Below are 27321 nucleotides of genomic sequence, written 5' to 3' on the forward strand. Positions count from 1 at the left end.
TTCAGCACGGTTTTCAAAAGGTTGTCACGTTCACCACTGACAACTCAAGTTCGTTGCTTAACCCGCTCTTGGTGCTGCTCGTCCAAATTCCGCGTCTGATCCAAGTAGAAACACAATGCACACGCAATGGTCACAACGTACAACCCCCCTTTTTTACGGAGGTTTGATACCTGATAATTGAAAGCAAGGACTTTGGTCATTCAGGGGCGGATCCAGAGAGGGAGCCACGGGGTCATGCCCCGTTGGGGCCCCGAAGGGGCTCATAAGCTCCGGAGGGACCATAGCTGGCCGAACAGACACAGTTTTTAGCGCAAAACTCAACAAAACTAGACGACTTTGGGTCTCCATGCGACCAAGAACAGCAAGCGAAAGTGGAGGGCCCACGAGCACACACAAATACTCATTTGCAGGTTGAAAGGGGGTTGATTGGGGATATTTTAGAGCCTTAGAGGGCCCGAACGATCGAGTTTGCTTGAGCAGGTTAACTCATGGGCCCCTCACAAGAGCGTAGGGCCCTGCAAGCAAAAATGACGTACCCAAGTCCCAATGTTTGGGGGGGGGCCTCGGGCGATCGAGGGTGCCCAAGCGGGTTAACAGATGGGCCCTCCCGAACAAGAGCGAAGCGTCCTTCATTCAGATAAGAAGCACCCAAGGCTCAATGTGGAGCGCCTCGAGCGATCGACCATGCCTGAAGAGGTTCACAGGTGGGGCCCTGTGACAAGAGCATAGGGCCCCCATTTAAATAGGAAAGAGAGGAACGCGAGAGGACTTCCCGCCCTTCGTGGACGTCGTCGATGTGTCCTGTGCAGAGAAGCAGGACAGGCGGCTCGAGAGTGCCAAGGAATTTGTCTCAGCTGCTGTGGAGCCAGCACTGACAGGCGAGGTCCTCGGTACTGCGATTCAGACAGTTGCGCAGAACATGGAGCTGAACCTGAACAACTGAATCGGTCAGGGATACGACGGAACGACAAACATGTCTGATGCTGCTAAAGGCGCGTCGGCAGTGATCCGAGGGGAATTTAAATTTGCAGAATACGTGCACTGCGCCTCCCACATCCTGAATCTGAGTAAAGGCGCGTCTTCGAGGCAACAAAGCATCGACAACATGCTGGGGACTTAGGAGAGGTGGTGAACTTTTTCCAGACACCAAAGAGGAACTTTGTGCTGCAGGCCGCTGCGAAATTTTCGGCCAGACGCCAAGAAACAAATTGCGGCTGAAGCAGCTGTGCGAGACTTGCTGGGTAGACCGCACGATGCGCTGGACAGGTTCACTGAGTTGACTGACACCGTCCTTGAGGCTTTAGGAGAGATGGCCAGCTGGGGAGACTCTCCACAGCAAGTCAAGCGCAGCAGCTATCGGGCTCTGTGAAGGGCGTAGAATTCCCCATCTCGCTTCATGCGGCGGCGGACGTCGGCTTCATCACGCGGCAGCTGTCAGTACAGCTTCAGAAGTCTACCAAGACGCTGTCCTCGCTGTCAAGCTGGTGGATGAAGCACGACAGGCACTGAGCAAGCGGTGGAGAATGTTAGCGGCTGTAAGCGAGGCAGGGTCCCAAAGTCCGTGGTAGACTGGCAAATTTTGATACAGTGAGATGGGTCCCGTACAACAACTAACATGCATGGGAATCTTGAAATTTAATGACCGGAATACGAGGATCATTTTGGGTGAGGGGGGCCCTGACTCAAGGAAACCCGCAATGTTGCGTGCCCCCCCCCCCCCCCCTGACGAAATCCTAGATCCGCCCTTGTGGTCATCTGTGCATTTACAACATTTACGCCGAACATAAAACTTTGCGATGCTATTGTGGCGATCCCCTTATCTACGTCGTCAAAGGTCTACGTAAGGAAAATGCTGAGAACCTTTGCTTTGCGTGGCTTTCGCAATCCAATGTGTGTGTCGCCTTTCATTTATTTATGCCTACCAATATGTGAAATGGTTGCGTAATGGGTATCTTCATCGGCTCAAATATTAAAACCGAATGGAATGTTTCACCCTCCAACGCAACCAGGAAATAATGAAAAGAGCCTATTGCAAATGCCTCACCCGCTCGCCGCGTGCGCGTGGCAATGTCATGGCTTCCCGCGGCTCTGGAGTACCTCTGGTCCGGCGGCTTAGGGCCCGGGCTGGCAGTCACCATAGGCAGCGGCTCATCACTCGCCAGACGGGGACTCAGAAAAGGCAGAGCTCTGCAGCAGGGCCGAGAGCGCACACGCCAGACGGGGACCCAGAAAAGGCAGAGCTCTGCAGAAGTGCCGCGAGCGCACACGCCCACTGGGCGAAGGCGACAGTCGTCTGGGAGTAGATGCGACCGCATGTTTGTTGACCTCGTATCGCCTAGGAGAGTGACGCATCACGATCAGACGACTGTCGGCGCGAGCGCCGCTGCTCGAGGGTCGCTTCACGCTGTCCGGGCGTGAAGGACAGCGGCTCCGCTCGTATTCGCCGAGGGACTGAGCGGCGAAACTGATGTTGCTGAAGCTGTGGAAACGTGGACGTCTTCGACGGTACAAAATACCCCCCAAAATACCGAAAACGCAGATCTGTGACGGTGTAATGAATTGAGCTCGCTTGCATTGTCCTTTTATTTTGTCAGAAACTGCTGGAGATGAGAAAATGCTGAAACCAAAAGGCCCCGTTCCAACGCGTCGCACTGCACATGGTATGACATGCGGCACGTCGCGTGACGTGCGGTATGTGTCCCTTATGTATCGGTGTTGTGCAAGGACACCGTCACGTTACGTCGAGGCTCGGAAATCGCTCCAGTTATGCCACCAACATCTTCACAGCACGAGCCATATATTGTCTGATGCGGGGACGAGGGGCTGCCGGCTGCCCCGCTGCGGCCGGCACCACACCGGATCTCAGCTGGCTGAACATGGTGTGGGCAGGTGGCTATTCCTGTCGTTGGTGGTACGCTTCGGACATGCGTACAATCAACGGAAGGGGTTAACTAACCCATCCATCTTCCATCCATCCATTAATCCAGCCATCCGTCTTCAACTACGTGACGTTACTCAGGGCTGAAAGACAAAACTTTTTGCTCCTACGTTGCAATACTGAGATTTCTGTCAGTCAGCAGTCACACTTGTAATTGTTGATATCTGTCGTCCTGGCATTTCCTAGCTTTTGTCAGGTTCTGTTACGAGACATTACCCTTCATGTCGCGAGACATAACGCTACGGATGTTTTATGACATAACAGTTGTCGATACGATGGTCGACATGTGCACTGTTAGCTTAAACCGGCCTGAGCCGATCCATGTGAGTTACGTCTTTATAAAATAAAAAGCGGACGGTGTAGAGACGACCGGCGTTTTGTTTTATCTTCAGCCAAACCACGCGACCATGTTGCAGATAGCATAATGTCCCAGTAGCTGTACCTTTGCACATCTGCATTGCTTTGAGCATATTTGATACACCTGTGCTTATCGCCTGCCATTTTTGGTTCACCACGTAGTTTTCTGGCTTGGATGCTTTCAAGCATGAATTGTCTCAAGCTGCCAGTTAAATCAGGACCATAGTTCTTGCTAGGATATCTCGCTGCTAATTTCAAGCACTTAACCAGAAGATCTATTCCAATGTTTTAATGTGTGGTGTAATTTGACGACGCGGCACCCGCGTGACTCACAGCGGTCCTGCAGCACGGTGGGCGGCGTTATCTCGCAGTCGGGGGTCACCCGTCGAAGGTGAGCCTTTCAAAAGGTTCATGCAGCCCGGCCGCTCATTAGAATATATAGCTATTGTGGTATAAGCTTCCATAAAATTTTCCAAGGAACCCAGAAAACGTCACATGCCACAGGTACTATCATACAATTTCTAAAAGCAAGCAGACAGGTCGCGCTAGTCACATGTTGCACAAATATTGCAAGGTTATGGTGATCCAAGGAGTCGTCCAAAATCAACAGCGCATGCCCCGCGGGCGACCGAAGCATCGAAGAATACGTTTTGGAGCACACGCTGACCACTACATTGCCGGAGAATACGGCTGATTTGAGGCGTTCTGGCATGGCCCGTAAACGCTGGGCTCGAGCCCGCAAAAGCCGGGAGTGGAAACGTCCTTGCGTTAACCCCAGCTTCAATCCCATGTGCGTACCAATCGGGGTTTCCAGCCACATAGAGAAGCCAGTCCTGACGCGAAGATAGACACGCACGCGCGCCGCATTGGATAGTAACCGTGTGCCATTCCCGCCACCCACATCGACCATTGCCCGGTGGTGAGGACCGGCATCAGCCGGGGGCGGAGAGGGGGGGGGGGGGGGGCAGCACCAAAGGTCGGCTGGCCGATCAAACGACTCCGCCGCCCTTTGATCAGCGCCGACTGAAGTGGCCCATCCGGCGGATAACGCGGCATTCCGCCCATCCGGCGGAAGTGAAGTGCAGAAACTGAATCTTGTCTTTTCAAGGCTGCTTTAGATTCCGCATCAGCGGCAAAAAGTGAAAACAGCTCGTTTTGCGTACAACGTCCGTAATTCATCGGCGACGCAGGACAACTCACAGTAGTCTGAAGCTGTTTCATTGTTTTCCATTGTGAGATTACGTCCATCGGGTAGGTATGCACGCTTCTTTGTACCAAACAGGAGCACTCGAACTTGAGCGACCTTACGTAACACATGGAACAGGATGTTGATAGTGGTACGTGGCAAAGTTGGCGACGATATGCACCTGAGTCTCAGAGGATGTGACCGTAAAAGCTGGAGCCCCGTTAATCTGACGGTGTCGAAATCTTTATGATATTCGTGCGAGCCGGCAGTGGCTGGGGTGACCGAGGCCATTCGAGGTGTCGGGCTTGTCTGCCGTGCGGCACAGTGCACGCGTCAGGCGGCAACGGAAGTCCGAAGTGAGGGGTGGCCCGCCTGGCAGAGCAGTGGACGGGTGCTAAGGCACTGGCTCAGGCACGCCGGTATCTCCACACCACCATCTGCAGGCTTTGCAAAAGGTGTAAATGGCCCTCGCCAACAAGTGATTTAATTGGGAAACAGCTCGTGAATGGGGTCAGCTGAGGGTAAATATGCGTCAGAAACGATCTCGATTCTAGTTTACCCAAATCAAGCACTTCTCTGTCTCACATTGCATGGGATCTATTTCAAATTTGAGCCCGAACGCCGCATCATGGCTACCCTAAGCTGATATCGTCTCACACTTGGTGGATTCGACGCCTTGGATTCGACAATCATAATGATATGTTACTCGGAGCGTGATTTGCGAACTGCACTCCGATGTAGGAGATGAGCTTTGCTGGTAATACTCGAATATATTGTGACTTAATCCATTGCAGAAATGAATCATAATAATGGTGAGATTGGTTTTCATTTGCCTTAATCCATGGTTTTGATAACTAGGTGTGCGCGCATATACCTTATCTTTATTCGATTCCAGCTAATTATTCGCTGAAACAATTGCGAGTTCATTTTCGCCGGAAAGGTGGCTGTTTGAGTAATCCACCTGCAATAATACGACAGACACGACTGGCGACTATGTGAACGTTCTGCTTCCCGTATTTTGCTATTTTCCGCATTCATTGACTTTCATGAAATCTCAGTGATCTGAAGTTAACAGTTGTGAGTGTTAAACAACAGTTATGTGCAATTGCGCATCATTTGTGTGCTTCTCTCCCCCCCCCCTCAGCTAGTAAACAAGAAGATCCAGGTCATGAGACGCCAAGAATCCATTTCAAGTCACCCATAGGCCATAGGTGAGTGAAGCGAATTAGTAATCAGTCGGCTTTTCCCGAAGCTTCCATCGGATGCGGCGGGCAGGAGTGTTTATCCCGTTCCCGTACATCGATAAGAGATCGGTCCGCGCTGCAGGGGAGTGGCAAACTTGCAAGATCACGTCGTTTGACAGGTCGAAGATGAGCACCTGTACGAGAGGCTGATAAAGCAGGAAACTAAGAACAGCCGTCACACTGACGTGGGCGTGGCTTACATTGTAATCCGGGCTCAAACATGCGATTCGAAGTACACCGAATCATTATCAGACCTTGACTTGGGGCCAATAGGCATGTCATCTCTTTGGTGCATCAGATCGCATCTAAATGTTTCACACCTCATATCGTCACATCTTCACTGCTGGACAAGGCTTATCGCGTGGACGGCATGGCCGTCACATTTTCGGGAACTTGCGTGGGTTTGAAGGCGGCTGATAATCTAATGCTTCAATACATCGGCTACCATTTTATTATTGTTTGGCTGGGATCATGATCAAACGCGAAACCCGCAGCCACGTGGTGTTCATAGATTCAATAGCTAAGAGGTTGTACCCGCTTTTCCAAGTCCCCGAATTTGTCCAATAGTTTAAGTGGCCGTGGAGTTAGCAAAGTGACTACCGACTGAAAAGAAAGTTGATAAAGAGGAAGAGACCTTCTGGTGCGCAGAGAACCAGCCTCTTTGATGGATATGCTTATTTTGTAGGGTGAACCATATATCACTCGGGCACAGTAAATAATAATGTCACTTCCAAATAACCGCTCTTAAAAAAATAACGCTTAGATGTGAAGCCCAGATTTACAAGTGCTCAATGATCCCCTTACTATCAGGGACATTTTCAGTGCAGAATCACCTCCACTGCCACGGCCACTTGATACGGTCAGCTAATGGTGAGTTACCGAATACCACACTGAAGCATATACCGACGTCTCGCTGGCCATGTCCTGCTCCCTGTGCACGAGACCACACCGCGGCATCTGCGACCATCGGAACGCACCGGGGACCGGGACGCGCCTTCGGAAGTACTGAAGGTCAACAACGAGGCGTAGGGGGCATCGGGGACCGGAAGAGCCTGTGATGCGGTGCGTTCCAGGCTGCAGCGGACTGATGCGGTCACGGTCCGCTATCAGTGCAGGAGCCTGTGATGCGGTGCGTTCCAGGCTGCAGCGTACTGGTGCGGTCTCGGTCCGCTATCAGTGCAGGAGCCTGTGATGCGGTGCGTTCCAGGCTGCAGCGGACTGATGCGGTCACGGTCCGCTATCAGTGCAGGAGCCTGTGATGCGGTGCGTTCCAGGCTGCAGCGGACTGATGCGGTCTCGGTCCGCTAGCAGTGCGGAGTGCCGGGAGCCGGAGGGGCCGGCCGTCACAGGGCTCGGGAGGACGACCCCCGCTGAGAGGTGGACAAACAGCGTACCACAGTGCAGAGGTCACTCCGGCAGGGTGTGCGGGAGGGGAGGGGACGCCCGAGGGCGACGGTCAGCGGCGGAGCTGTGCAAATAGTGCGTCGTCCGCTGCAGTGCACGGGCCAGGGGAGGCGACCGACGGATTGGTTCACGTCATGTCTATTTAGTTCACGTCGATTATTAGTTCACGTGGGTCTAATCTTGCTCGCTGCTTGGATGCAGTTTCCCGGAGACAGTTACGCTCACGTCGTCGACCCTGGTATTTCTGCACTTATCCTAACCAAAAGAAAGTATGTTGTGCAACTAAATTCGGCTTTCACGCAAGCAAAAATGCATTTAGGAGCATGCAGATTATTGCATAGACTGCTAATGACACATACGCTTTGCATTCAATGCAATGCAATCATGCGTCCAATGCATAAACAATCATAAGGAATGCAATACTTTAATATTGCCGAGAGGCTGGCAGGGTGCTGCAGCTTGGGTTACTTCCTGCACCTGAAGATGGTGCTTAACACCCTTTACCGTTCTGCCATCTCTATTCGGCAGCGACATTCCGCAGCGGTGCAGGTACTCAGTGCGCGAGCAGATAATCTTGTGGAATCAATGGGTGGGTGCACTCTAAGGCACTTCGTCCATTTCATCTGGTCAGATCCCGTGGTCCTGGGCTGGAGCTCATAAACACAGAGGCTCAAACCCCCCTAAAAAGCGTCGGGAGTTGCACACATGTGTGCCCGCCATGCTCGCCGTTGTGACCATGGGGCGCCCTTCAAACGCAACGCGCCTGTGTTTAGCGTTGTATTTAGAATCAGTGCGATTGCGTTTCGATGAAAAAGTCTTGAATTTTGCTAACAGCCTGCATGGGCCGACGTCGACGATCCAGAAATATAGGAAACAGTCAGGTACAAAAACAAACTTACCCACACACAATGTACAAAACAGCGTTCAGTGATCGGAAAAAGTTGACATTGGATGTCGCTCCAATGGCTCCTGGACGCTCCGTAGACCAGTCTACCGGCAGGAATGACATACGGTTACTGATCAGGGTTACACCGTGGGGTTGCAAAAATAATTGCAATCGTCATTTGCTGAGCATCCAGGAGCTGCTTCTTTAACGTTCACTATGCCTACCGGAAGAAGAATGCATTCATGCCCTCCTTTCGACCAATCGACCTCATTATATATATATATATATATATATATATATATATATATATATATATATACACATATACGTCTGGCATAATCAAGCAGGGTCTATTTCACCCATTGCATAAACACACGTCCGCTGTCCGGCGTGCGGCCATAACAGTCAGGTAACGGCCATAACAGTCAGGTATCGCTGACGTGAGATTCGCCAATGGCAACAAATGGGCTATAGTCGGACAACAAGATTGCCTTGTCGCCACCGGTGTGCGGTAGGAGGCCCTTGCTGCTGATGAAGCGAAACACGCGCAGGGATTCGCAAGCCTTAAGCCGTCTACATATATCAGGCGCTTGCGCGCCCACATTGGCGCCTAGATGCGAGGTTGATTCATTGTCACGTGACCAAGCCAGCAGTGATGTTTCAATAGCAGTTCATATGACGCCTTTTGCCTACATGCAAGCCTTGCACACTAATCTGTGGAACACGTGGGACAGGAGACGTGCTCGCAGTGCTGCTAGCCAGCTGACTACCGATCGCGAATATTGCCGCCGGCTGTCTCTGCCATGCCTTGTACAGTATTTGTAACTCTGACAGTATTTAACAGCGACGTCAGTAAAATGAACGAAGACCAGCCTTGATCCATGCTTTGACTGACAGCTGCTGGACATCCGCCTCATTAGCTCGCGGACCATTCAGGTTGCATTGCAAGTAGGCTGCCGGTGGGCGGTCCCACTGTGTCATGCACAGCACTACACTAGGTTCACAGCCGCTGGCGCCTCCGGCCAGCAGCGTGTCCCATGGCCGTGGCTACCGCCCATAGCCATGCCAAGCATGCCCAGTGTTGTGTCACACACTCACAGCCCACGCCCTCAGCACGGTGTGGGCGTTTACACCGCCGTCTTTGACCACTGCGGAAGGCCGGCGCTGTCTGGTGACCTGCCTGGCTCCCTGCACGGCCGATGGAGCGCGGCGGGGGACCGGTCTTGCGTTGTCGGCCCGCTGCCGACGGCTCCAAGACCCGCCGGCACTAAGCGCGCAGCTGACGCCAGCGGTCCTGCACGCGCCGCCACGGGTCGCTGACCAGGTAGTCGTACCAGCCGCCGCTGCTTAGCTGGTCCGAGCCGCTGCTGGTCGAGTGCACCAGCTGCAGCTGGTCGCTGCGCCGGCCGCGTGTGCGGCGTCTGCCCAGCGCCAGCAGCAGCAGCAGCAGCAGCGAGGTGCCCAGCACCACGAACACCACCCAGAGGAGGGCGCCTGGGCCCAGCTGCAGGCCCCCGCCGCCCCTCGGCTGCTCGGTAGCTCCGGTGGGCTTCGGTTGATTTGTAGGCGCAGGTGTAGATGCTGACGCTGGCTGAGAGGAAGTGCTTGGGTCGAGCGACGTTGACGGGTCCATCGACGTCGGAGGTGTCGTCACAAGTGCGGTTGTAGTCGCGGGCTCAGTAGCGGTCGCCGGTTCAGTAGTAGACGTTGGTTCAGTAGTGGTCGTTGGTGCGGTGGTAGTAGCCGGCTTGGTTGTGGTTTGTGGGGCTGTCGTAGTTTTTGGCTGAGTTGTAGTCGTTGAATCCGTTGTGGTCGGCGTTGTTGTAGTTGTCCGTTCGGTTGTTGTGGGCTCTGCTGTGGTCGTTGGTTCAGTTGTAGTCGCTAACTCTGTCGTAGTGGTTGATTCGGTTGTGGTTAGTTCTGTTGTGGTCGTTTGTTTTGCTGTAGTCGTTAATTCTGTTGTAGTCGTTTTCCCAGAAGTCGTTTGTTGTGTTGTAGTCGTTGGCTCCGTAGTAGTCGTCAGCTCCGTTGTAGTTGTCGGGTTTGTAGTACTTGTTGGCTCTGTTGTAGTCGTTGGTTCTGTTGTAGTCGTTGGCTCTGTTGTAGTGGTGGGCTCTGTTGTAGTGGCGGGCTCTGTTGCAGTCGTTGGTTCCGTTGTAGTCGTTGGCTCTGTTGTAGTGGTTGGCTCTGTTGTAGTCGTCGGTTCCGTTGTAGTCGTGGGCTCTGTTGTAGTGGTGGGCTCAGCCGTAGTGGTTGCTTCGGTTGTCGTCGGCTGCACTGTGGTTGTCGGTTGGGACGTGCTGGTCATCTCTGTTGTTGTAAGCAGATGGCACTTCTGATCAGGTAGGTTGTCGGGCCCACAGAGCGTGATGTCATCAACGGCGATGTTGTCTAGCTCCTCGCTTCCGCAGGCGCCGAATATGAGAATCTGTAAGATTACAGGAATATATTAACAAAAATTTCCACGCGGATGTGTCCGCACGAACATGTACCAGACAGGCATGCATCACCTTTGAATCAGAGGCCATTAGGACGGCTGCTAAACAAGCAATTTCGTTGAGTGGAAAACAGATTCCTCGCTGGCAAAACCGATGAGTCTTCTTGAACGAATATTTCAGAGGTTGATCTGATCCGTCCTCCACATTTTTCGTCAGATTGGTACAGCACCAGACAGACGTAGGTATTCTGAGACGATACGTCGCACCTTTTCATCAGACGGGCTGCACGTTCCACAAGAGGTCAACCGCCGTTGATCGTCTTCCACCTTTGGACAACAAGTCGTGCATGGGATGGTCGCATACGTAGGATCCGTTTCTAAAATGTTACTAAACCACCCCAACGGTTTGCGAGTTGTAGTCTAGGAGACTTGTGAGAGGCTACGTTGCCAGGGCGTCTGGAGGTGTATGACTCGGTGAAAAGCAAATTAGCACTGGGTTTATTCCGCGTGAGTCAATCAAGATGTGCATGCACCCCACGCATTTGGCGTCCATTTTGCAAGTGCAGATGTCGCACAAGACAGTGCAACGCAGAAAAACGGCACTGTGAAGTTTTATTGTCGCAAACTGTGCAACCATTGCAAAGCTACGTACTCTGTCATATTATGTCATAGCCCCTTCTGAGTCGCGCCATGGCCCGGACTTCCCGGACACGTACTGCAGTCAGGGGTGACAACATGGGACCTTTGGTTTGTCGCATAACATCTAGCAACCCATTATGTATATCAGGGGTGCCACTTTATAAAAACAGTTGAGAAGCTCTGTCAAAAAGGTTGGTCTAACCTACCCCAAAACCTGATTTCTCCTCGGATCTCAGTCATGCGAATTTGATTGCTCGATGTTAAAATGAAACAGCTTTCTAATATTTTGTAGATTCAAATTTGTTCTTCTGTGCGGAACGACTTCCCACATTCGAGTTCATGTGAGCTGCCTTCGCAGAAAACATCGCAGTAACTCTTGGTATGAGGTCACTCATGGCTACCGCCGTCTCTGATCGCGCTGTACAAGCACAACAGCCACGATTGTGCGACAGAAACACTCGCCACTATTGGGGAAAACATGCATTAAGTTTTATCTGGTCATCTCGTACTTTTAAAATCTTCCGCAGACTGTAGCCAATTGTTCTTTATCCCAATCCGAGTGTTATCATTTGAAAAAATAACAAATTTTGGGAAGCATGCTTGAGATATGAAAGAGTTAGGATCACTTGTTTCAGGGCCTTGAGAATGGCAAGCACATTAGGCACCCACAGGATGTTATTTGGTACAAAACTGATATGATATTAAAGGTGACGCATTAAGCTGCTTGCGATCTACTATGTGCATAGTTAAACTGAATTGTTATGTATGCATTTGGCTCAGTATTCTCTCCTTGCTCACATGCATTTAGGGGCCCAGAGAAGCATTGGGGGGAGGGGGGGGGGGGGCTCAAGGCAGCAATGGGGGAAGGGCTCAGGCCCCTCCGAAGGTATGTAAAGTGACGCTCCTGAGGAAGATAAAATGATCACATGAAAGAGAGGCGTTTATTTGGATAAGGATGGGTCTCCCAGCATGTGAAAATAGTCTGGTTCCATTTTGCGGTTAACAATGCTACGTATTTGTCAGGTGTGATTTGTCGTGTCCTGCACGCAACGATCAGGAAAAATGCGTTGTATTTGCAATGGCATAAGTGTCTGCAAAACAGGAACAGAGTGGTGCTCTGGTTATCAACAGTGTTGAAAGTATGCTAGTGAGGTATGTGTCATTAGTGCTTTGCGGCCCGTTCATTAGCCGAAACCAAAAGTCGTCACCTGTCTCTCACCCTGTCAGGAAGGTTCCCTGGTATCTCTGAGTCCCCTGGTTCCCTAATTTTCTGGTTTCAACCTCTGGTTTCTCAAACGCACGGCCTAACTACTGCTCTGTCGGCGCCTATCACCGGGCTGTGCCATCGCCGTTGATGAGGCCTTTTGTCGTTGCTTAGGTGAACTGCGGAAACTTAAGCAGCTGCCGTCGCATAAACGCAAAATGTTCTTAGGCACCTCGGGATACGTACTCACAGTGGCGATTGCTACCAGAGCTCATTGCAAGCCAAAATCTGAGCGATCTTCAGAAACAATAGCTCTTTTCATTTGAGGATTATCAGACAGGTTCATAATCTTGAAACAAACTCGAAATACAAGAAAACTAAGATAAGCAGGTGTGAGACCCATCGTATTTTCGTAAGGCCTTTCAAAATAGACCATAAATTTGACCGTTAACACTTTTGGTTTGTCATAAGGTACCTTCTTGACAAATCACGTTTTCAAGTGTGGTCCCACGGCACTGAAAAATAAAGCATAGAAAACAGACATGACGCATAAGTACGCGATGACATAAGCACGCTCACGGAGTAAAGTCGAGCTATTGCGGTGGACGTGGAGGTGTTCCTTTGGTTTTTCCCCTGCGTATGCTGGTCGACGCGCATTCCGTATCTGATACCAAATTAGGCCTCTGTCTCAAAGTGCTGACGTAAAAAGGTTATTAGAGAGCATTTTTAACACAAGCCAATCTTTTTAACACTCTGAACGATTCGATACGTGCTACATGGGCAATCACGGAAATTCAAGCAAAATTTCGGTACGGTACATTACATATTGCCAGAGACCGGTTTACAGACATCACACTACGTTTATAGTTCCAAATTTCCATAGTCAAATGCCGAATGTCCAGTTCCGAGAGGTCCAACCAGTCACTGTTTGACGGCTAGTGGCCATCTCAGCAGTGCAAATAATGTGCCATCCGGACACAAAAACGTGACTCAAAAAAGGAAATGTTGCACTTCTGTTCCGACAACTGGGATTATTTAACCGATTAAGCGGATCATCATATGATGCCTTCAAGTATTGCTTTGCTCAGTTTACGCTCTCGAAGATGCTCACATAACATAACTTCACAAAAGGGAACTCGCGAGTTGCGAATCTCACCGAGCTACACCTTCAGAAGTGGATTACCCCCTGACACTTCCTCATGCGCTGCCTTAAAATGCAGCCGGACACAGGCCGGTGTCCAACTTTTACGGTTCGTCTGCAATGGAGCACATCAGTCCTGGAGTTAACTTCAATATACGTAAGCATATCACTTCTCACTACACCCCCCTAACCTGAAAATATGGTGTCTGGAATGGGTCTATCTCCTTTAGAACTTCGGAAGGCAGTGTGGAATAAATAGGCTATTCTGAGCTAGCTAGGCGTTTGCAGCGGAAATCCAATAAAGAACGCAACGTGGGAAGCTCACCTTAAAGTCCTGGGAATCGGCAGGAATCTCCGTGCTGGCTTCCTCCCAGTCTTTGTTGGTGGGCCCGGACGTCGATGTCAGAGACATAATCGCGTGCGGATCTTCTTTTGAGCCAACAATCCGTCTCACTTCAAAAGTTCCTGATCCTTGCCATTTAGAACGTAACCAGTAGCGGAAGGACATGTTACCACCGCTTGAGAAATCGAACGATGATTTGGTCTGCAATCTAGCGCTGGTAGATGAACTGCCAGGCTTGCGTGTCAGATAGACGACGGTATCTCCGCCTGCTGGCTCTGGAAAATCTGTTATGTTCTTTTTCAACTCCTGGTAGCTGACGGCTTTCCACTGGCCTCCATAATCTAGAGCGCTCTGTTGCCAGAACTGACCAAAATCGCCGTTTTCGAAGTCGTCGCAGTACTCTCCGCCGTGCACGCCAGCCAGCGCGGTCACCAGCAGCAGGGAGGCGGCTAGCAGCGCCATGCGAAGCGCTCGGCGTGGTGGGGCACGCTGCACCATAACTCGCGGCCGCTGCCGACGGCGGACGGGAGGCGGCTGCCTTGCTGGGCGCGTGCGCGAGCGCGACTGATGTCGACGTCGGCTTCCGCACGCACTACACCTCACTCGCGCCGCCGCCGCCGCCGCCGCAGGTATCTTATCACGGCCGCGTGCGGGCCCAGATCAGCCTCACACGGGCCGCGTGCGGGCCCAGATCAGCCTCACACGGCCGCGTGCGGGCCCAGATCAGCCTCACACGGGCCGCCGCCGCCGCACCGGAAGCTGCCCATGTCTGGCTGTTGCCGGCTGCCGTCAGGGCGGGTCCTATTAAGGTGGTCCCCTCAGGACGGGTCCGGTCAGGGTGTCCCCTCAGGGCGGGTCCTATCAGGGTGGGTTCCGTGGCTCCCGTCAGGGCGGCTCCCGTTAGTGCGGGTCCCGTTAGGGCGGGTCCAGTCCAGAGTGTGGGCCCGTCCGGTAGCACGTGCTGCGTCTGCAGCGGTCACGTGACGGTGGTGTCGGAGGTCGAGCCGCGGACCAGCCATCTTCTGAGACAACGGAGGAGATTGACGTCTGGCGCCGGCTGGCTGATTACAGCTGCCGACGAAGCTTCGTTGACGGGGGATTTGCTTTATAAGAGAGTTGCCGGCTGCCCCAGTTGTTGTCGTTTCGCTTGAGTGTTTGTATACCGCACTAATCGGCGATCAAAATGCTGCTATCGTCAGGCGTGCGTCTTTATACGGCCTGGGATCTGGCGCTATACTCAGGAGCGGGGCCAGCGATTTGGAAGCATGCACTCGTAACGCCAATACCGAAATGAGGGGAATTTAGCCAGTGTGTCGAGCTGGCTGGCATTTCCATACTGCCCGCTGTGACTAAAATAGTTGAATGACTCGTGCACCGCTAAATAAGCGTTTATTTCAAGTAGAATCATTTGTTTTCGTCCCAGCACGGATACAGACGTCATCATTCGACTGAGACTGTCCCTGCTGTAGTGACTGACCGTGTGTATCGTGCGATGGACTCTGGTGACATTGCTCTGTTAGTTTTCGTTGATCGTTCCAAATTTTCTGACGTGATCGATCACGGAAAATTACTCAGCAAACTAAATATGTAAGGCGTAGACACCCATTGGCTAGATAAGGGGTCAGAATACGCTCAACAGGTCAGAATAGTTCGGAGGGACGGAAGTGAAACCCTCTCAGAGCCACAGCCAAACACAACCGGAGTCTAAGGGTGGAAGCCTGTTTAATGTTTTCTGCATTCTCGAACGAAATGAGCCTGTATACCGGCAGCTCTACAGTGGTCCAGTTTGCCGACGATACCCAGCTGCTCGGTAGTGGCCGTAAAGAGCAGCTCGCATATATTATTATTCGTTTACAAGCTGCTCCCACAGAACTTGTTAACTGGTTTGACCAGAATAAAATGAAAATTGGTGCGGCAAAAACTCAACTTCTGTTGCTTTGAACAAAATATATGCCTCGTGATATTCCAAAAAATACGATATAAATTGGAACATCGATGGTAACTGAAACCAGAGCTGTCAAGAATCTGGGTCTCACAATTGACGGAAAGCCCACTTTTCAACCACACACTGACCAGCTGATAGCTAAGTGCACTGGTACACGCATTGGCCCCATCCACGCCAGCCACCTCGTTCCGCGCTGCGTTCTGCGGCAAGTGGTGGGGGGACTCGTGGTGTCTTCAGTTCGTCACTGCATATCCATTTAAGGAACATGCGGTACCACACAACTTCACCGAGTACAAAAACTGGTCAATTTTTGTAACCGTGTCATTTCGGGAAAAAGAAGTACGGTAGAATTTGGGAGGAAGCACCACGCTTAGGTATTTTGTCGGCTCAAGACTTCCCAAAATATCACTACTTAGCTGTTCCCAAATTTATACTCCACACAGGACAACCGACAGACTTGTAAGGATTATTCCAGACCGTCCACAGCAGCTACAGCGCTCGACAGACGGGACAACTTAAAGTGACGCGAGCCAGGACGAACGCGGGGAAGCGTAAGCTCAGCCACGAGGCTGCGAAGCGCGAGCCAGGACGAACGCGGGGAAGCGTAAGCTCAGCCACGGGGCTGCGAAGCGCGAGCCAGGACGAACGCGGGGAAGCGTAAGCTCAGCCACGAGGCTGCGAAGCGCGAGCCAGGACGAACGCGGGGAAGCGTAAGCTCAGCCACGGTGCTGCGAAGTTGTTTCACCGCCTGCCGACCGCCATGCAAAACACCACGTGCCGCGCGTGTTGCGCTGCAAAGCAGATGTGATACACTGCCTTCTCCGAGGCGACCAGCTGAGCTGAGTGTACGTTCCTGCGCCTGTTTGTGGACTGTTAGTTGTTTGAGTTGTGAGAATTGTGAGTTTGCTTTCCCTTGCCTACTGTTTGTGTTTGTTTTTTTTATCTCGACTTGGTCCATGAAAAGCCTGAAAGTATTCCAGAATGTAGCCGCAATGAACTGAACTGAACGGAACTGAGCTGGGCCGGATCACATCGGTGCTGGCTCCCGACAGGGCATGCAAATGTTTACTTTGTCGGTCGATAATTTCCAGGTCTTCATGACTTTCATTAGTGAGTGCGTGTTATTAAAAGCACTGAGCAAGCACTTCACACACGTATGCATTCATAAAACGGAATAAATGAGGGTATAGGAGCCGCAATAGGACTGTGTGCTGCCCGCTGCATCCTGATTTTCACATAATTATGTTGTTTTTGGCGTAAGATGCAACAAATACATGACTAAATTGGCTGCTTCTTAAACTTTCCCGGGTAAGATCTACTTCCACCTGTTCGCGAAATTAGGAAGATGAGCACGCCTAGTGGCTAGCTCTTAATTAAGCTGGAGGTTTGAAACAAAGCCAGAGGAACTCTCCGCTACCTATGGAAGCCCTCTTTGTCAGGTTTCACCTCTTCGGGTTTGCCAGCCACATTTCAGTTCAGGTCAGCCGTAGTGCTTGATGAAAAGTAAACAAACAACGGTGTTTTAGACAAAAGAACAGTTTTTATAGGAGGCAACAAAACTCTCCGTTCTCTTCGATGCAAAATACCGCGTTCATTCGTCAGCCCGCCGCCGGCTACAAAAGAACCGTATGATCCACAATCCAAGACTTTGTCATTCTCGGCTTTTCGGCGAGAGCTGTGCTGGCATTTAATTGGAACTTGATGAATAGATGTGCGTGTGCGTGTGTGGGCGTACCTGGGGTGTTTTGTATGCGTGCTTTTGTGTGCCCTGTGGGATTGTCGCTGCAAATGTGCTATTTCACATGGCTCTCCTCTGAACTTTATCGAGTCGACCCTCGGAATAGACATTTTATGTTGGAGAGTGTTTTAAATGCCAATACGTACACACAAGACAGATCATGTCGTCGAGCATCGTATTAAGCACACCAAACGCGTGGGTCCCGCCCCCACATGACGTCACAACCAATCAGGGTCGTGTGTGCGTGTGTGGGCGTCAACGAGCCGCGCGCTAGGGTAGTTGGGCGGGCGGGCAGTAGCTATCGCCTCAAATTATGGCTTGAGTTGTCTTCGAATCATGTGTCGCATTGTTCACGCTTGGAATCAGCGGTGCGTACAAAGCTACAGTGCACATCCCAACTAGGTAATTGATTAACAGGTGACCAATAAATTGTATCAAATTCAGCACCGGATCAGACCAGCGGAGTAGTCAGTGCGTGCAAACGTGCTCCGTTAGCTCAATACGGAATTCGCCAAAATCGCCAAAAATTGTCGAAACACTTGTCGAATCATGGCTCATAGATCGGTAAGTGCGGTCGCAGAAAACGGGATCAACACATTTCCACTCAGAAAAGGCTGAGAAACCGTGTAAGTAAAAGGGAGAATCGACGGACATAGCTGCACGAGAGTACCCCTCGTGCACGAACCAAATATTCGACTGTTGTGGGGCGTTTTTCAGGATAGATGTCAGGTTCGTCAAGTTAGCAATAGACTCAATCATGTTCAGAGCGATGCTCGCAGCTTTCACCTGCTGTGGGTTCCGTGATAGGCCTTGCAAGCCTGAGCTTGCAATTAGGTCAACATTTAGTTCAACGCGAGTTGTTACGTTAAAACGAGTAAAAACAAATGTGTTCAAATAAGTAAAATAGACATAGAAATGGAATAACAAAAACCGAAGGATTCCGTTTTTACTTATGTAATAAATAACCTTACATCTGTCACAGCACAGTTCATCGGGAATAGGGGAATGACCTGTAAGTTGCGCGCCGGTCTAGTTTTTTCTATTCATCACAACCAAGTCACAATGCATGTGTGTTGACCTCCAGGCCAATCAAAATCAATTTTCGGGCGCGTGTCGATCTGCATGCGACCAAAAATATTATGCTGACGTGGCAAACATGTTGATGTCAGACTCCAGCGGCCAATTCAAATAACAACATGAAACGAACTGCACCATGTAATCACTTATATCATCTGCAAATCACAAGTCAGCGAAACCATGTTCGACTCAAAGTGACATCTGCAATCGATCGAGGAGCGACTAGTGCCGTCTTTTTCAAAACAATCCGACTACCTCACTTCGGCGCCTGAGCCGAGCAAGCTGGGGCCATAAAGTTGACACAGCCTTAAAGACCAGTACGATGACCAGCATTCCCCCAAAATATTTGGTATCTTTACAGTACCTTAGCTGCAATCAGGCAAAACACCACTCAATGCGAGATACACTGTTTTCATGGGTGCAAATATGTTTCGCCATAGGCGGATCCTGGGGGGGGGGGGGCACGGGGCCATGGCCCCCCCAAAACCTCTGAGAGTATGTTTTGGTCCCCCCAAAGCATTCCCAGAGCTTCATAAAAGTTTCGTCTACTTACCGTCTGTTTTAACTTTAACTGTTTTAACTATTTTGTTTTAACTTCTGCTTAAGATTCAAAAGCATTTCGGGGTCTGGGACAAAGCATTTTTCGGTTTTGAATGGCGTCCCTTCTAGGTACTCGCGAGAGGCACCATGCACTGGACCCCACACCAGCCAGCTGGCGACGAACGGTTGCCCCCACTAAAAAAAAAACAACTCTAGGCTAGATCCGCCCCTGTGTTCCGCGCATGTGTTCATCACTAACCCAGCACACCGCCGACTTCTTGTTTGCATAAAGGTCACGAGATTGCTCTCGAGGTCCCCCACGCGGCGGAAACTCAGGCTTGCCACTGGGCATTTGGCGTCCGAGGGTCGTAACTTCACGGGACGAAGAAGTCTCGGCTGAGGCAAGAGCATGCAGACATGTGCTTGGGTCCAACAAAAAGATCCTTTATCGCAGAAGATCTTTCGATGCATTTTTGAAAAAAACATCCCAGATCTTGCGGAATGCTTCGAAAAAACTTCGACAAAAGCTCCAGATCTCAGAAGTTCCCAAAATGAACTCAAAATAGATCCTGAATCTCGGAAGATTTTTGGAAAAAGTTTTAAAAATGATGAGGGCTTCCAGAAGATCCCCGGCAACTTTTAAGGGATCCATTATCCGAGAATGTCAGAAGTCACAAATCTGAGGACATCCCTCGACATCGATATAACATCAAAAATTTTAGATTTAAGGGAATGCTCCACAGCTAAAGGTATTGAGACAGGCACCAGATATGATTAAATGAACTCATTTATAACTATTGGTATACTTTTAAGTGAAAAACTGTCTAATTCAACATGATCTCTCTATTTAGGAAACATGATTCTCCATACTGGAACGTTTGCATGGCGTTGTGGTTCTACCAAACTAGCCATGCGACATTGCCACCTTGCGTATATTGAAACATTGACTTGGTTAAGCGTGACCGCCTGACAGTTCACAATGGGCGCGCGCAAAAACAACCTAGAGCTAATGTCTGCCACACTATTGGTGGATTACGGACTACGCGTAGGCACGAAGTCACCAGCCGGCCCGATCGGTCCAATAGATCCGTGAAATCATCGCCGGCTCTCAAACTGGCAGTGACTGAGCATGGGAGTGTAGTTTGGCAAATTGGGTTCGGAGAAGGAGGTTGAGCAGTGAAAAATGACTCAGTCTGCCCGAAAAAGTCAACAAACGGGACTCCTCTCTGGATGCGTGCTTCTCTGTTGTCGAAATTGTGGTCAGTTCGCAATGTGGCATTTCATCTCAGATGAATGTTCTGATTTATGTAAGCTGCAGGGGCGCTTTAGCTTTGAGCTAAACCAGAACTAGCTTGACTAGCTTGTCTAGCTTGACTAGCTAGAAACATGACTAGCTAGAAACATGATTAGCTTGTCAAACCAGAGCTTTGACAACGGATGGAATAGGTGGGGTGTGGTAAATGGTTGACAAAATGCTCCTTAATGATGAAAGTACACCCAAAAAGGATTTAAAAATGTGTAGCAGCGTGGTCAACCCATGCTGTCTGGACGTACATGACAATCAGCATTCATTTATGATCGATAAGTGTATAAAGTTTCGATCATGCGCGCTCGTAAATCTCAGCAACAAAAACCTCCACATCCGGCGCCGCAGCCTTGATGGGCCGCGCGGCGTCAGCCTCGCCCCGACCCCACTGCTAACACTGAGCGGTGGCCAACGGGCGGACAAAAGAGATGACGCATCTGAAAGAAGCATATTTAAGCCCTTTAGGACGTCAATTCGCACACTTAGAAGGAATTCTGGGCATTATACATTTCACCAGTGCGATTTTTAGATTGATAATAAGAACGGATTAGTTTTTACAGCACCACGAAATTGTGCTGGCATCTGGAGGTGGAAATGGAAGACTGAATGTAGAATCTATATTCCTTGGGCTGCTGACACTGTTATCCCGTGCAGGGACAGACACAAAATTAATGATAAAAGATACACCCCAGTCTAATCTTTGAATGGTGCGAATTTATTTTGAAAGGCTTTCGGAAGCACCTCTGCCGAGCCCCGTTTAGCCCCCCCCCCCCTACCATGCAAATCATTCGCATGCATTCATGCAAACCAAAGCATTCGCATATACATACATACACATTTTTCATCCAAGCGAGCAGACGGCCAACTCGTGAGGCCGAGCCTCGTCGCCTTGGTAGTTTCGTATTATGTCACTGGTACTTTCCAAAGCAGTCAGCAGCTGAGGCTATATTGGCGTCACCTGCCCCCCGCCCTGACAGGAAGGGCGAGCGCCGCAGGAGGGCCGAACATCACCGAACGTATCGGCTGCCGTCGTCAGTCTGCGCATGCGTCAAAGCGTGCGGATCCGTCGCAGGCGGTAGACAGCACTACATCGCCGTCGCTGCAGTGTTTTACTTTGCATTTGCTACCGGACGAAATTAGCCGGTTTGACGTAATTTCGAGCACGTTTTTCTTGCATTGATACCGGAGAGCATTAGCCGGTTCAAGGTAACGTAGCTTACCCCTGTCCCTTGCTTTGCGCCGGATAGTACAAGCCGGCTTAACGTAGCTTTTTGCCTGGCTTTAAGCCAGAAGTAAGTTCCCCCAGTCCCAGCTATGAGTTTAGGTCGCGGGGGAAAAAGCGTCGCTGCAGCGCTCTCCAGCCGTTGGTCGGGCTGTCAGGGATTGGATGACCTTCATTCTCGGGAATCGGATGACCTTCATTGTCGGGGTTCGGATGACCTTCACTCGAGTGGGTAGTTGCGAACATGTCACTGCAGCTGCTGCCAATCTGAGGACTAGTGGTCAGATTAGGAAAACTTGTAATTCGACCAGCAGGACACGACTTTATTAGCTCCAGTCGTTCCCATGACTACAGGTCAGCTCAGTGACGCTCAAAGAGCGGATAACTCGTGGGATATTGCAGTTGCCCTGAGTTCATCTGGTGTTATCTGTGGTCACCAGACTTGTGATGGCTGATGAAATCACGTGTTACAGTCGAACGAGATTGGTATAGAATGGGGCCTACTTGTAGTGCCTTGTAAATGAACTGGAGTGCTTTTTTATGGTAAAATCTGCATTCGTTGACGTAATTTTGTTAGTTTTAAAATGAAACAGCTCGAGCAAATTTCGCAAGAAAAGATATGCGCAACAACAAAATGGTGTTGATATTTCCTACGCAAATATTTCAGGCAAGACGATGACAAAAATTCAGACCACAGTTTTGCACCAAAGACACATGTAGGTTTGGCAGCTTAAGTTTCGCTGTTGCGGCAATGTGATCGACGCCGAATGGGCTGGTACCCCACCAACCACGCCCAGAGCACCTCTATCGCGAGGCATTTTCCCAGCCGCAAGTCTCGTTTCTCGGCCGCTACAAAATAACTTCGTGTTTCCCGGTGCTTTGCCCTGAGGCCATTCTTGTACACCGTTTTGGCCAACGACTTGAACGATTTTTAGCCACCGACGATTTGCTGCGTGCCCGATGCCTAAGTCGTCTGGTTCACAAATGCTACGCACGCTTTAGTGTCCGGCATGAAAGGTGGCGTCAGCATTCTGACTCACCGCTTGGTGCGCTGCCCATCCTCACTGGACGGGTGGTAGTGGTGTTTGGCAGTTTCCAGAACTTTTTAAAAAGGCTCTCCCAGTCCTACTCGCTTTTCCAGGAAGGGTTGGCCGTACGGTGTGGAACCTTGGGATGGTAAATGTTACGCCAAGTTACAATATAGTCAAAATTTTGCGACTCTCTTATTTTATGGGACGCCAAGCTTGTCATGACACCGTTTTGAGCTCTTGGCAGGACTCAGCCATATCCAACATGATTTGCCTGAAAATGTCTTCACGCCACTTTAGCGTGAGACTCAGTCCTTTCACACGTGAAATTTTGCATTTCTGTATTTTAAAACCGTTTCGACAAGAACCTCAAGCAGCTCCAAAAGCCCAATCTTTTCGTCAGAGTAGTAACAAGCAAACGACAGCTTCACCACATATCAAGCGTTCCGGGAGGACCACGCCGGCTTGACTACAGGCAGTTAACCACCTATCACCGTCTGCTCCTAACCCGAGGCATCCACGATTGAGGTAAGCCATCTGCTCCGGCTTCCTTTCGTTAAAACTCGCATTGTCCCTCTACACATATGCATAAGGATGAGTTACTACCGGTGATATCCCAGTTTTCCTTCTGCACTGCAATTCATCCCGCATAAAAGTAGCTGAGAACTGACAATATGTGATCATGACATGTTTCTTATTGCCATAAGTTTGTATTATCGTTTTCACATATAAGTACTTGAATCCATATACCAGTCAAAGAGATGCGTGTTTATGCATCGCTGTCCTCCAGTACAATGTATTTTAAAGCCATCAACAACTGAACATGTTCTAGATCAAGATGGTTTCGCAAAAATGCTTTCCATGCAGGTCACCACATAAGCTATATCTGCAATCACCTGATGCCTATTCACCCTCACGTGTTTCACAACACCACCAGCAGGCATCGCGAGGCGATCAGAGTCGCGCCGAGCCCGCGGCCTCGCGGCCGCTGTACGCTGCCGACGGTACACCGACAGTACACGCCGCGGCCCCCGCTGTACGCTGCCGACGGTACGCGCCGCGGCCTCCGCTGTACGCTGCCGACGGTACGCGCCGCGGCCCCCGCTGTGCGCTGCCGACGGTGCGCGCCGCGGCCTCCGCTGTACGCTGCCGACGGTACGCGCCGCGGCCCCCGCTGTACGCTGCCGACGGTACGCGCCGCGGCCCCGCTGTACGCTGCCGACGGTACGCGCGCGACCTCCGCTGTACGCTGCCCACGGTACGCGCCGCGGCCTCCGCTGCGGCCCCGGTCAGCAGGGGCTGAACGGCAGCGGCCGTCGCGTGACACGGGTGAGTCCGACCGACCCGGGAGCTCGCTGGCCGCACCGGTGTGACGCTTACAGATGACGCAAGCGGTTCTGCACACGCCGCCATGGGTCGCTGACCAGGTAGTCGTACCAGCCGCCGCTGCTGAGCTGGTCCGAGCCGCTGCTGGTCGAGTGCGCCAGCGGCAGCTGGCCGCTGAGTCGGCCGCGTCTGCGGCGTCCACCCAACGCCAGCAGCAGCAGCAGCAGCAGCGAGGTGCCTAGTACCACGAACACCGCCCAGAGGAGGGCGCCTGGGCCCAGCTTCGGGCCCTCTGTTGTAGTTGTGGGCTCTGTAGAAGTCGTTGGTTGAATTGTATCTGTTGGTTTCATTGTAGTTGTCGGTTCCATTGTAGTTGTTGGTTTCATTGAAGTTGTTGGTTCCATTGTAGTTGTTGGTTTCATTGTAGTTGTTGGTTCCATTGTAGTTGTTGGTTTCAGTGAAGTTGTTGGCTCCATTGTAGTTGTTGGTTTCATTGTAGTTGTTGGTTCCATTGTAGTTGTTGGTTTCATTGAAGTTGTTGATTCCATTGTAGCTGTTGGTTCCATTGTAGTTGTTGGTTTCATTGAAGTTGTTGGTTCCATTGTAGTTGTTGGCTTCATTGAAGTTGTTGGTTCCATTGTAGTTGTTGGTTTCAGTGAAGTTGTTGGCTCCATTGTAGTTGTTGGTTTCATTGTAGTTGTTGGTTCCATTGTAGTTGTTAGTTTTGTGCTAGTCGGCTGCCCTGTCGTAGTCGTTGGCTCTGTAGAAGACGTTGGGTCTGCTGTAGTTGCTGATTCAGTTGTAGACGTTGGTGCGGTTGTGGTTGTCAGTTGGGTGGTGGTTGTCATCTCTGTAGTGGTAGTCACTGATCCACATGTATGGTTGAATTCTGCGGGCCCGATCACTCGAATGTCGTCAACGGCGATATTGTTGTTGGTTCCACCGCCACAGGCACCAAATAGCATAATCTGAAAAGACACACGGGTATGAGTAACCAGAGAACCTCGTCGCGGCACTCCGACCACATGTCGAGGGCAATCGATGTGGGCCTAAACCGGTTTTCTCCTTATTCTCGTAGTTCTTGCAAGTTATTCACTTGATCTATCACACACACACACACACACACACACACACACACACACACACACACACACACACACACACACACACACACACACACACACACACACACACACACACACACACACACCACACACACACACACACACACACACACACACACACCATATGTATATATTATATAATATATATATATAAATGTGTATATAATATAATATACATATATATATATATATATATATATATATATATATATAGTATCTCCTCGCTCTTTCTCTCTCTCTCTCTCTCTCTCTCTCTCTCTCTCTCTCTCTCTCTCTCTCTCTCTCTCTCTCTCTCTCTCTCTCTCTCTCTCTCTCTCTCTCTCTCTCTCTCTCTCTCTCTCTCTCTCTCTCTCTCCTCCTCTCTCTCTCTCCTCTATATCTATATCTATATCTATATCTCGATCTATCTATCTATCTATAATATATATATTATATATAGATATATATATAATATATGTATAAAGATAAATGTATAAATGTATAACTGTGTGTAATAAATATATAGTTATGTACATATATTTATATGCATGAACGTGTGGTAGTTTTTCTACCGCCGGTACATTACTATGAATGTTTTTATCGGAAAAGCTCATCATTGTACTTTAGTAATAAAAGCTACACAAAACGGTACATATTGCTGCATACCCTTTTACGGGATATACGGGGTCAATTTGAGAGATAATCATTCATTTCTAATCACTTATCACTCAACCGTGAATTATATTAGATAGTCCATTTTGGGTCTCCAGAAAGGTGCATTCCCAAACCACACTGAGTAACTTTTCGGATAAAAACAAAACAATGTCAGCGCCTGTCGCATCTTTAAATCGGTCTGTAGTCTCAATGGTCGATCGTGAATAGTTTCCTGTTTACGTTAATTTTCCTCACTCCAAATTATTTGCAGAGGACATGGAAAACAAGCGGAAAGATGCTCAGTAATCCAAACGCAATTCACTTCCGAGTGCATATACTGGACAAAGCAGACACGACGAAGAGTTCGTAGACTTCCGTTGCTGCTACGCGATGAACTCTTGCAAATGACTCACCGCAAATTTCTTTCCATCGTGGGGTATTGGCGCGGTGGCGTCCATCCAACGTAAGTTGTCTGGTCCGGATTTGCTTGTCAAGTCCATCAAAATATCACCTTCCTGTGAATCGACAATCTTTCTCACTCGAAACGTTCCTGCACCTACTGCCTCTGTGCGGAGCCAGTAGCGGAAGGAGATGCTGGACCCAATGGGAAAACGGACTTCATTTACCATCTGTAAACCGGCGCTCACGTATGTACTTTTCGGGTCGAGGGTGAGATAAACAATCACATCCCTGCTGGACGGCGCCGGAAAATTCGGAATGCTCTTGTTCAGTTCCAAGTAACTAGAAGGTTTCCAGGAACCTCCTGTGTCATGAGCGCCCCGCTGCCAGAACGTCCCGAAGTCCCCATCTTCGAAGTCATCGCAGTATTCTCCAGGCAGCACTGCAGGCAGCGCCAGCGCGAGCAGCAATGAAATGGCGAGTGGGTTCATGGTTTGCTCGTCTTGCCAATGCGGGACTCAGCCCTCCAGTGCGTTCAGCTCTCCGACGCGTTCAGCCCTTCGGCTCGCGTTCAGTCCTCCGGCGCGTTCAGAGCCCACCGGCGCGTTCAGTCGCCTTTGGTTTCTCGCCGCGCGAAGCACGGCGGGGAAGCCGCTGCGCCTGGACAGCGTCCACTGACGAGGGCCGGCGACGGGTCGCGGGGTATGCCTCGAACCGATCCGCTCGGTGCCTTCACACCTACGCCGCAGGGCGGCCAGCGGCGGGAGGCGCCGATCAGCCGTCCCAGTCCCACCGTCCGGTCCCGACGCCGGCCTCTGCGAGGGCTGCCGCCGACCGCTGGCTCGACCGGTCCGGCTCCGAGGCGGGCTGAAGGGAAGGGGGGGGGGGGGGCGGCTGGTCCGGCTGTGTCTGTCGTCCGCCGGCTCAGGTCAAACCCGCCCGTCACTGACCGCCGCGTCCGCCTGCTCCCTGCACGGGTAACCGGAGCCGACTGCGGACTGACACCACGCCGATCAGACGTCACTACTGCCGGTCGAATCGGGATTGTCCGTTCGACAGGGCTGTGTGGTGCTGCTGACCCTCTCGCGTCACCACCTCGCCGACCCGCCGTCCGCGCCGCGTCCACGGCGTATCTCGGCACCGTCATGCGTGGTCTCCATGATAAGCAATCAGCGGTGAGGCATCCGGCGAAGGTTGTTCGGTG

The 27321-nt window shown here is 50.8% G+C and overlaps 1 protein-coding gene across 2 annotated transcripts; it reads right to left on the reverse strand.

Annotated features, from left to right (window-relative positions):
* Positions 1-8351: 8351 nt before the first annotated feature.
* LOC119102186 (salivary glue protein Sgs-3) lies at positions 8352-14328 on the reverse strand. 2 transcript variants are annotated; one of them, XM_037225536.1, is made up of 2 exons: positions 14148-14328; positions 8352-10443 (listed from the first exon to the last, which is right to left on the reverse strand). In XM_037225536.1, exon 2 carries the CDS (start codon positions 10321-10323, stop codon positions 9283-9285), a length of 1041 nt encoding a protein of 346 aa, XP_037081431.1. In that variant the 5' UTR covers positions 10324-10443; positions 14148-14328; the 3' UTR covers positions 8352-9282. The 2 variants fall into 2 exon arrangements, with proteins under 2 accessions (XP_037081431.1, XP_037081432.1); XM_037225537.1 differs by having other exon boundaries at positions 13762-14328.
* Positions 14329-27321: the final 12993 nt, after the last annotated feature.

Source organism: Pollicipes pollicipes, unplaced genomic scaffold, assembly GCF_011947565.3.
Source record: "Pollicipes pollicipes isolate AB1234 unplaced genomic scaffold, Ppol_2.1 Scaffold_5724;HRSCAF=6776_pilon_pilon_pilon, whole genome shotgun sequence".
Lineage (NCBI taxonomy): Eukaryota > Metazoa > Arthropoda > Thecostraca > Pollicipedomorpha > Pollicipedidae > Pollicipes > Pollicipes pollicipes.

What these genes read in the sequence shown, in the direction of transcription:
- LOC119102186 (XM_037225537.1), bottom strand. Translation starts at nt 14,277, where the DNA reads ATGGTGCAGCGTGCCCCACCACGCCGAGCGCTTCGCATGGCGCTGCTA. An exon ending in CCGATTCCCAGGACTTTAAG is followed by an intron (nt 10,444 to 13,761) that starts GTGAGCTTCCCA and finishes GTAATCTTACAG; the next exon opens with ATTCTCATATTCGGCGCCTG.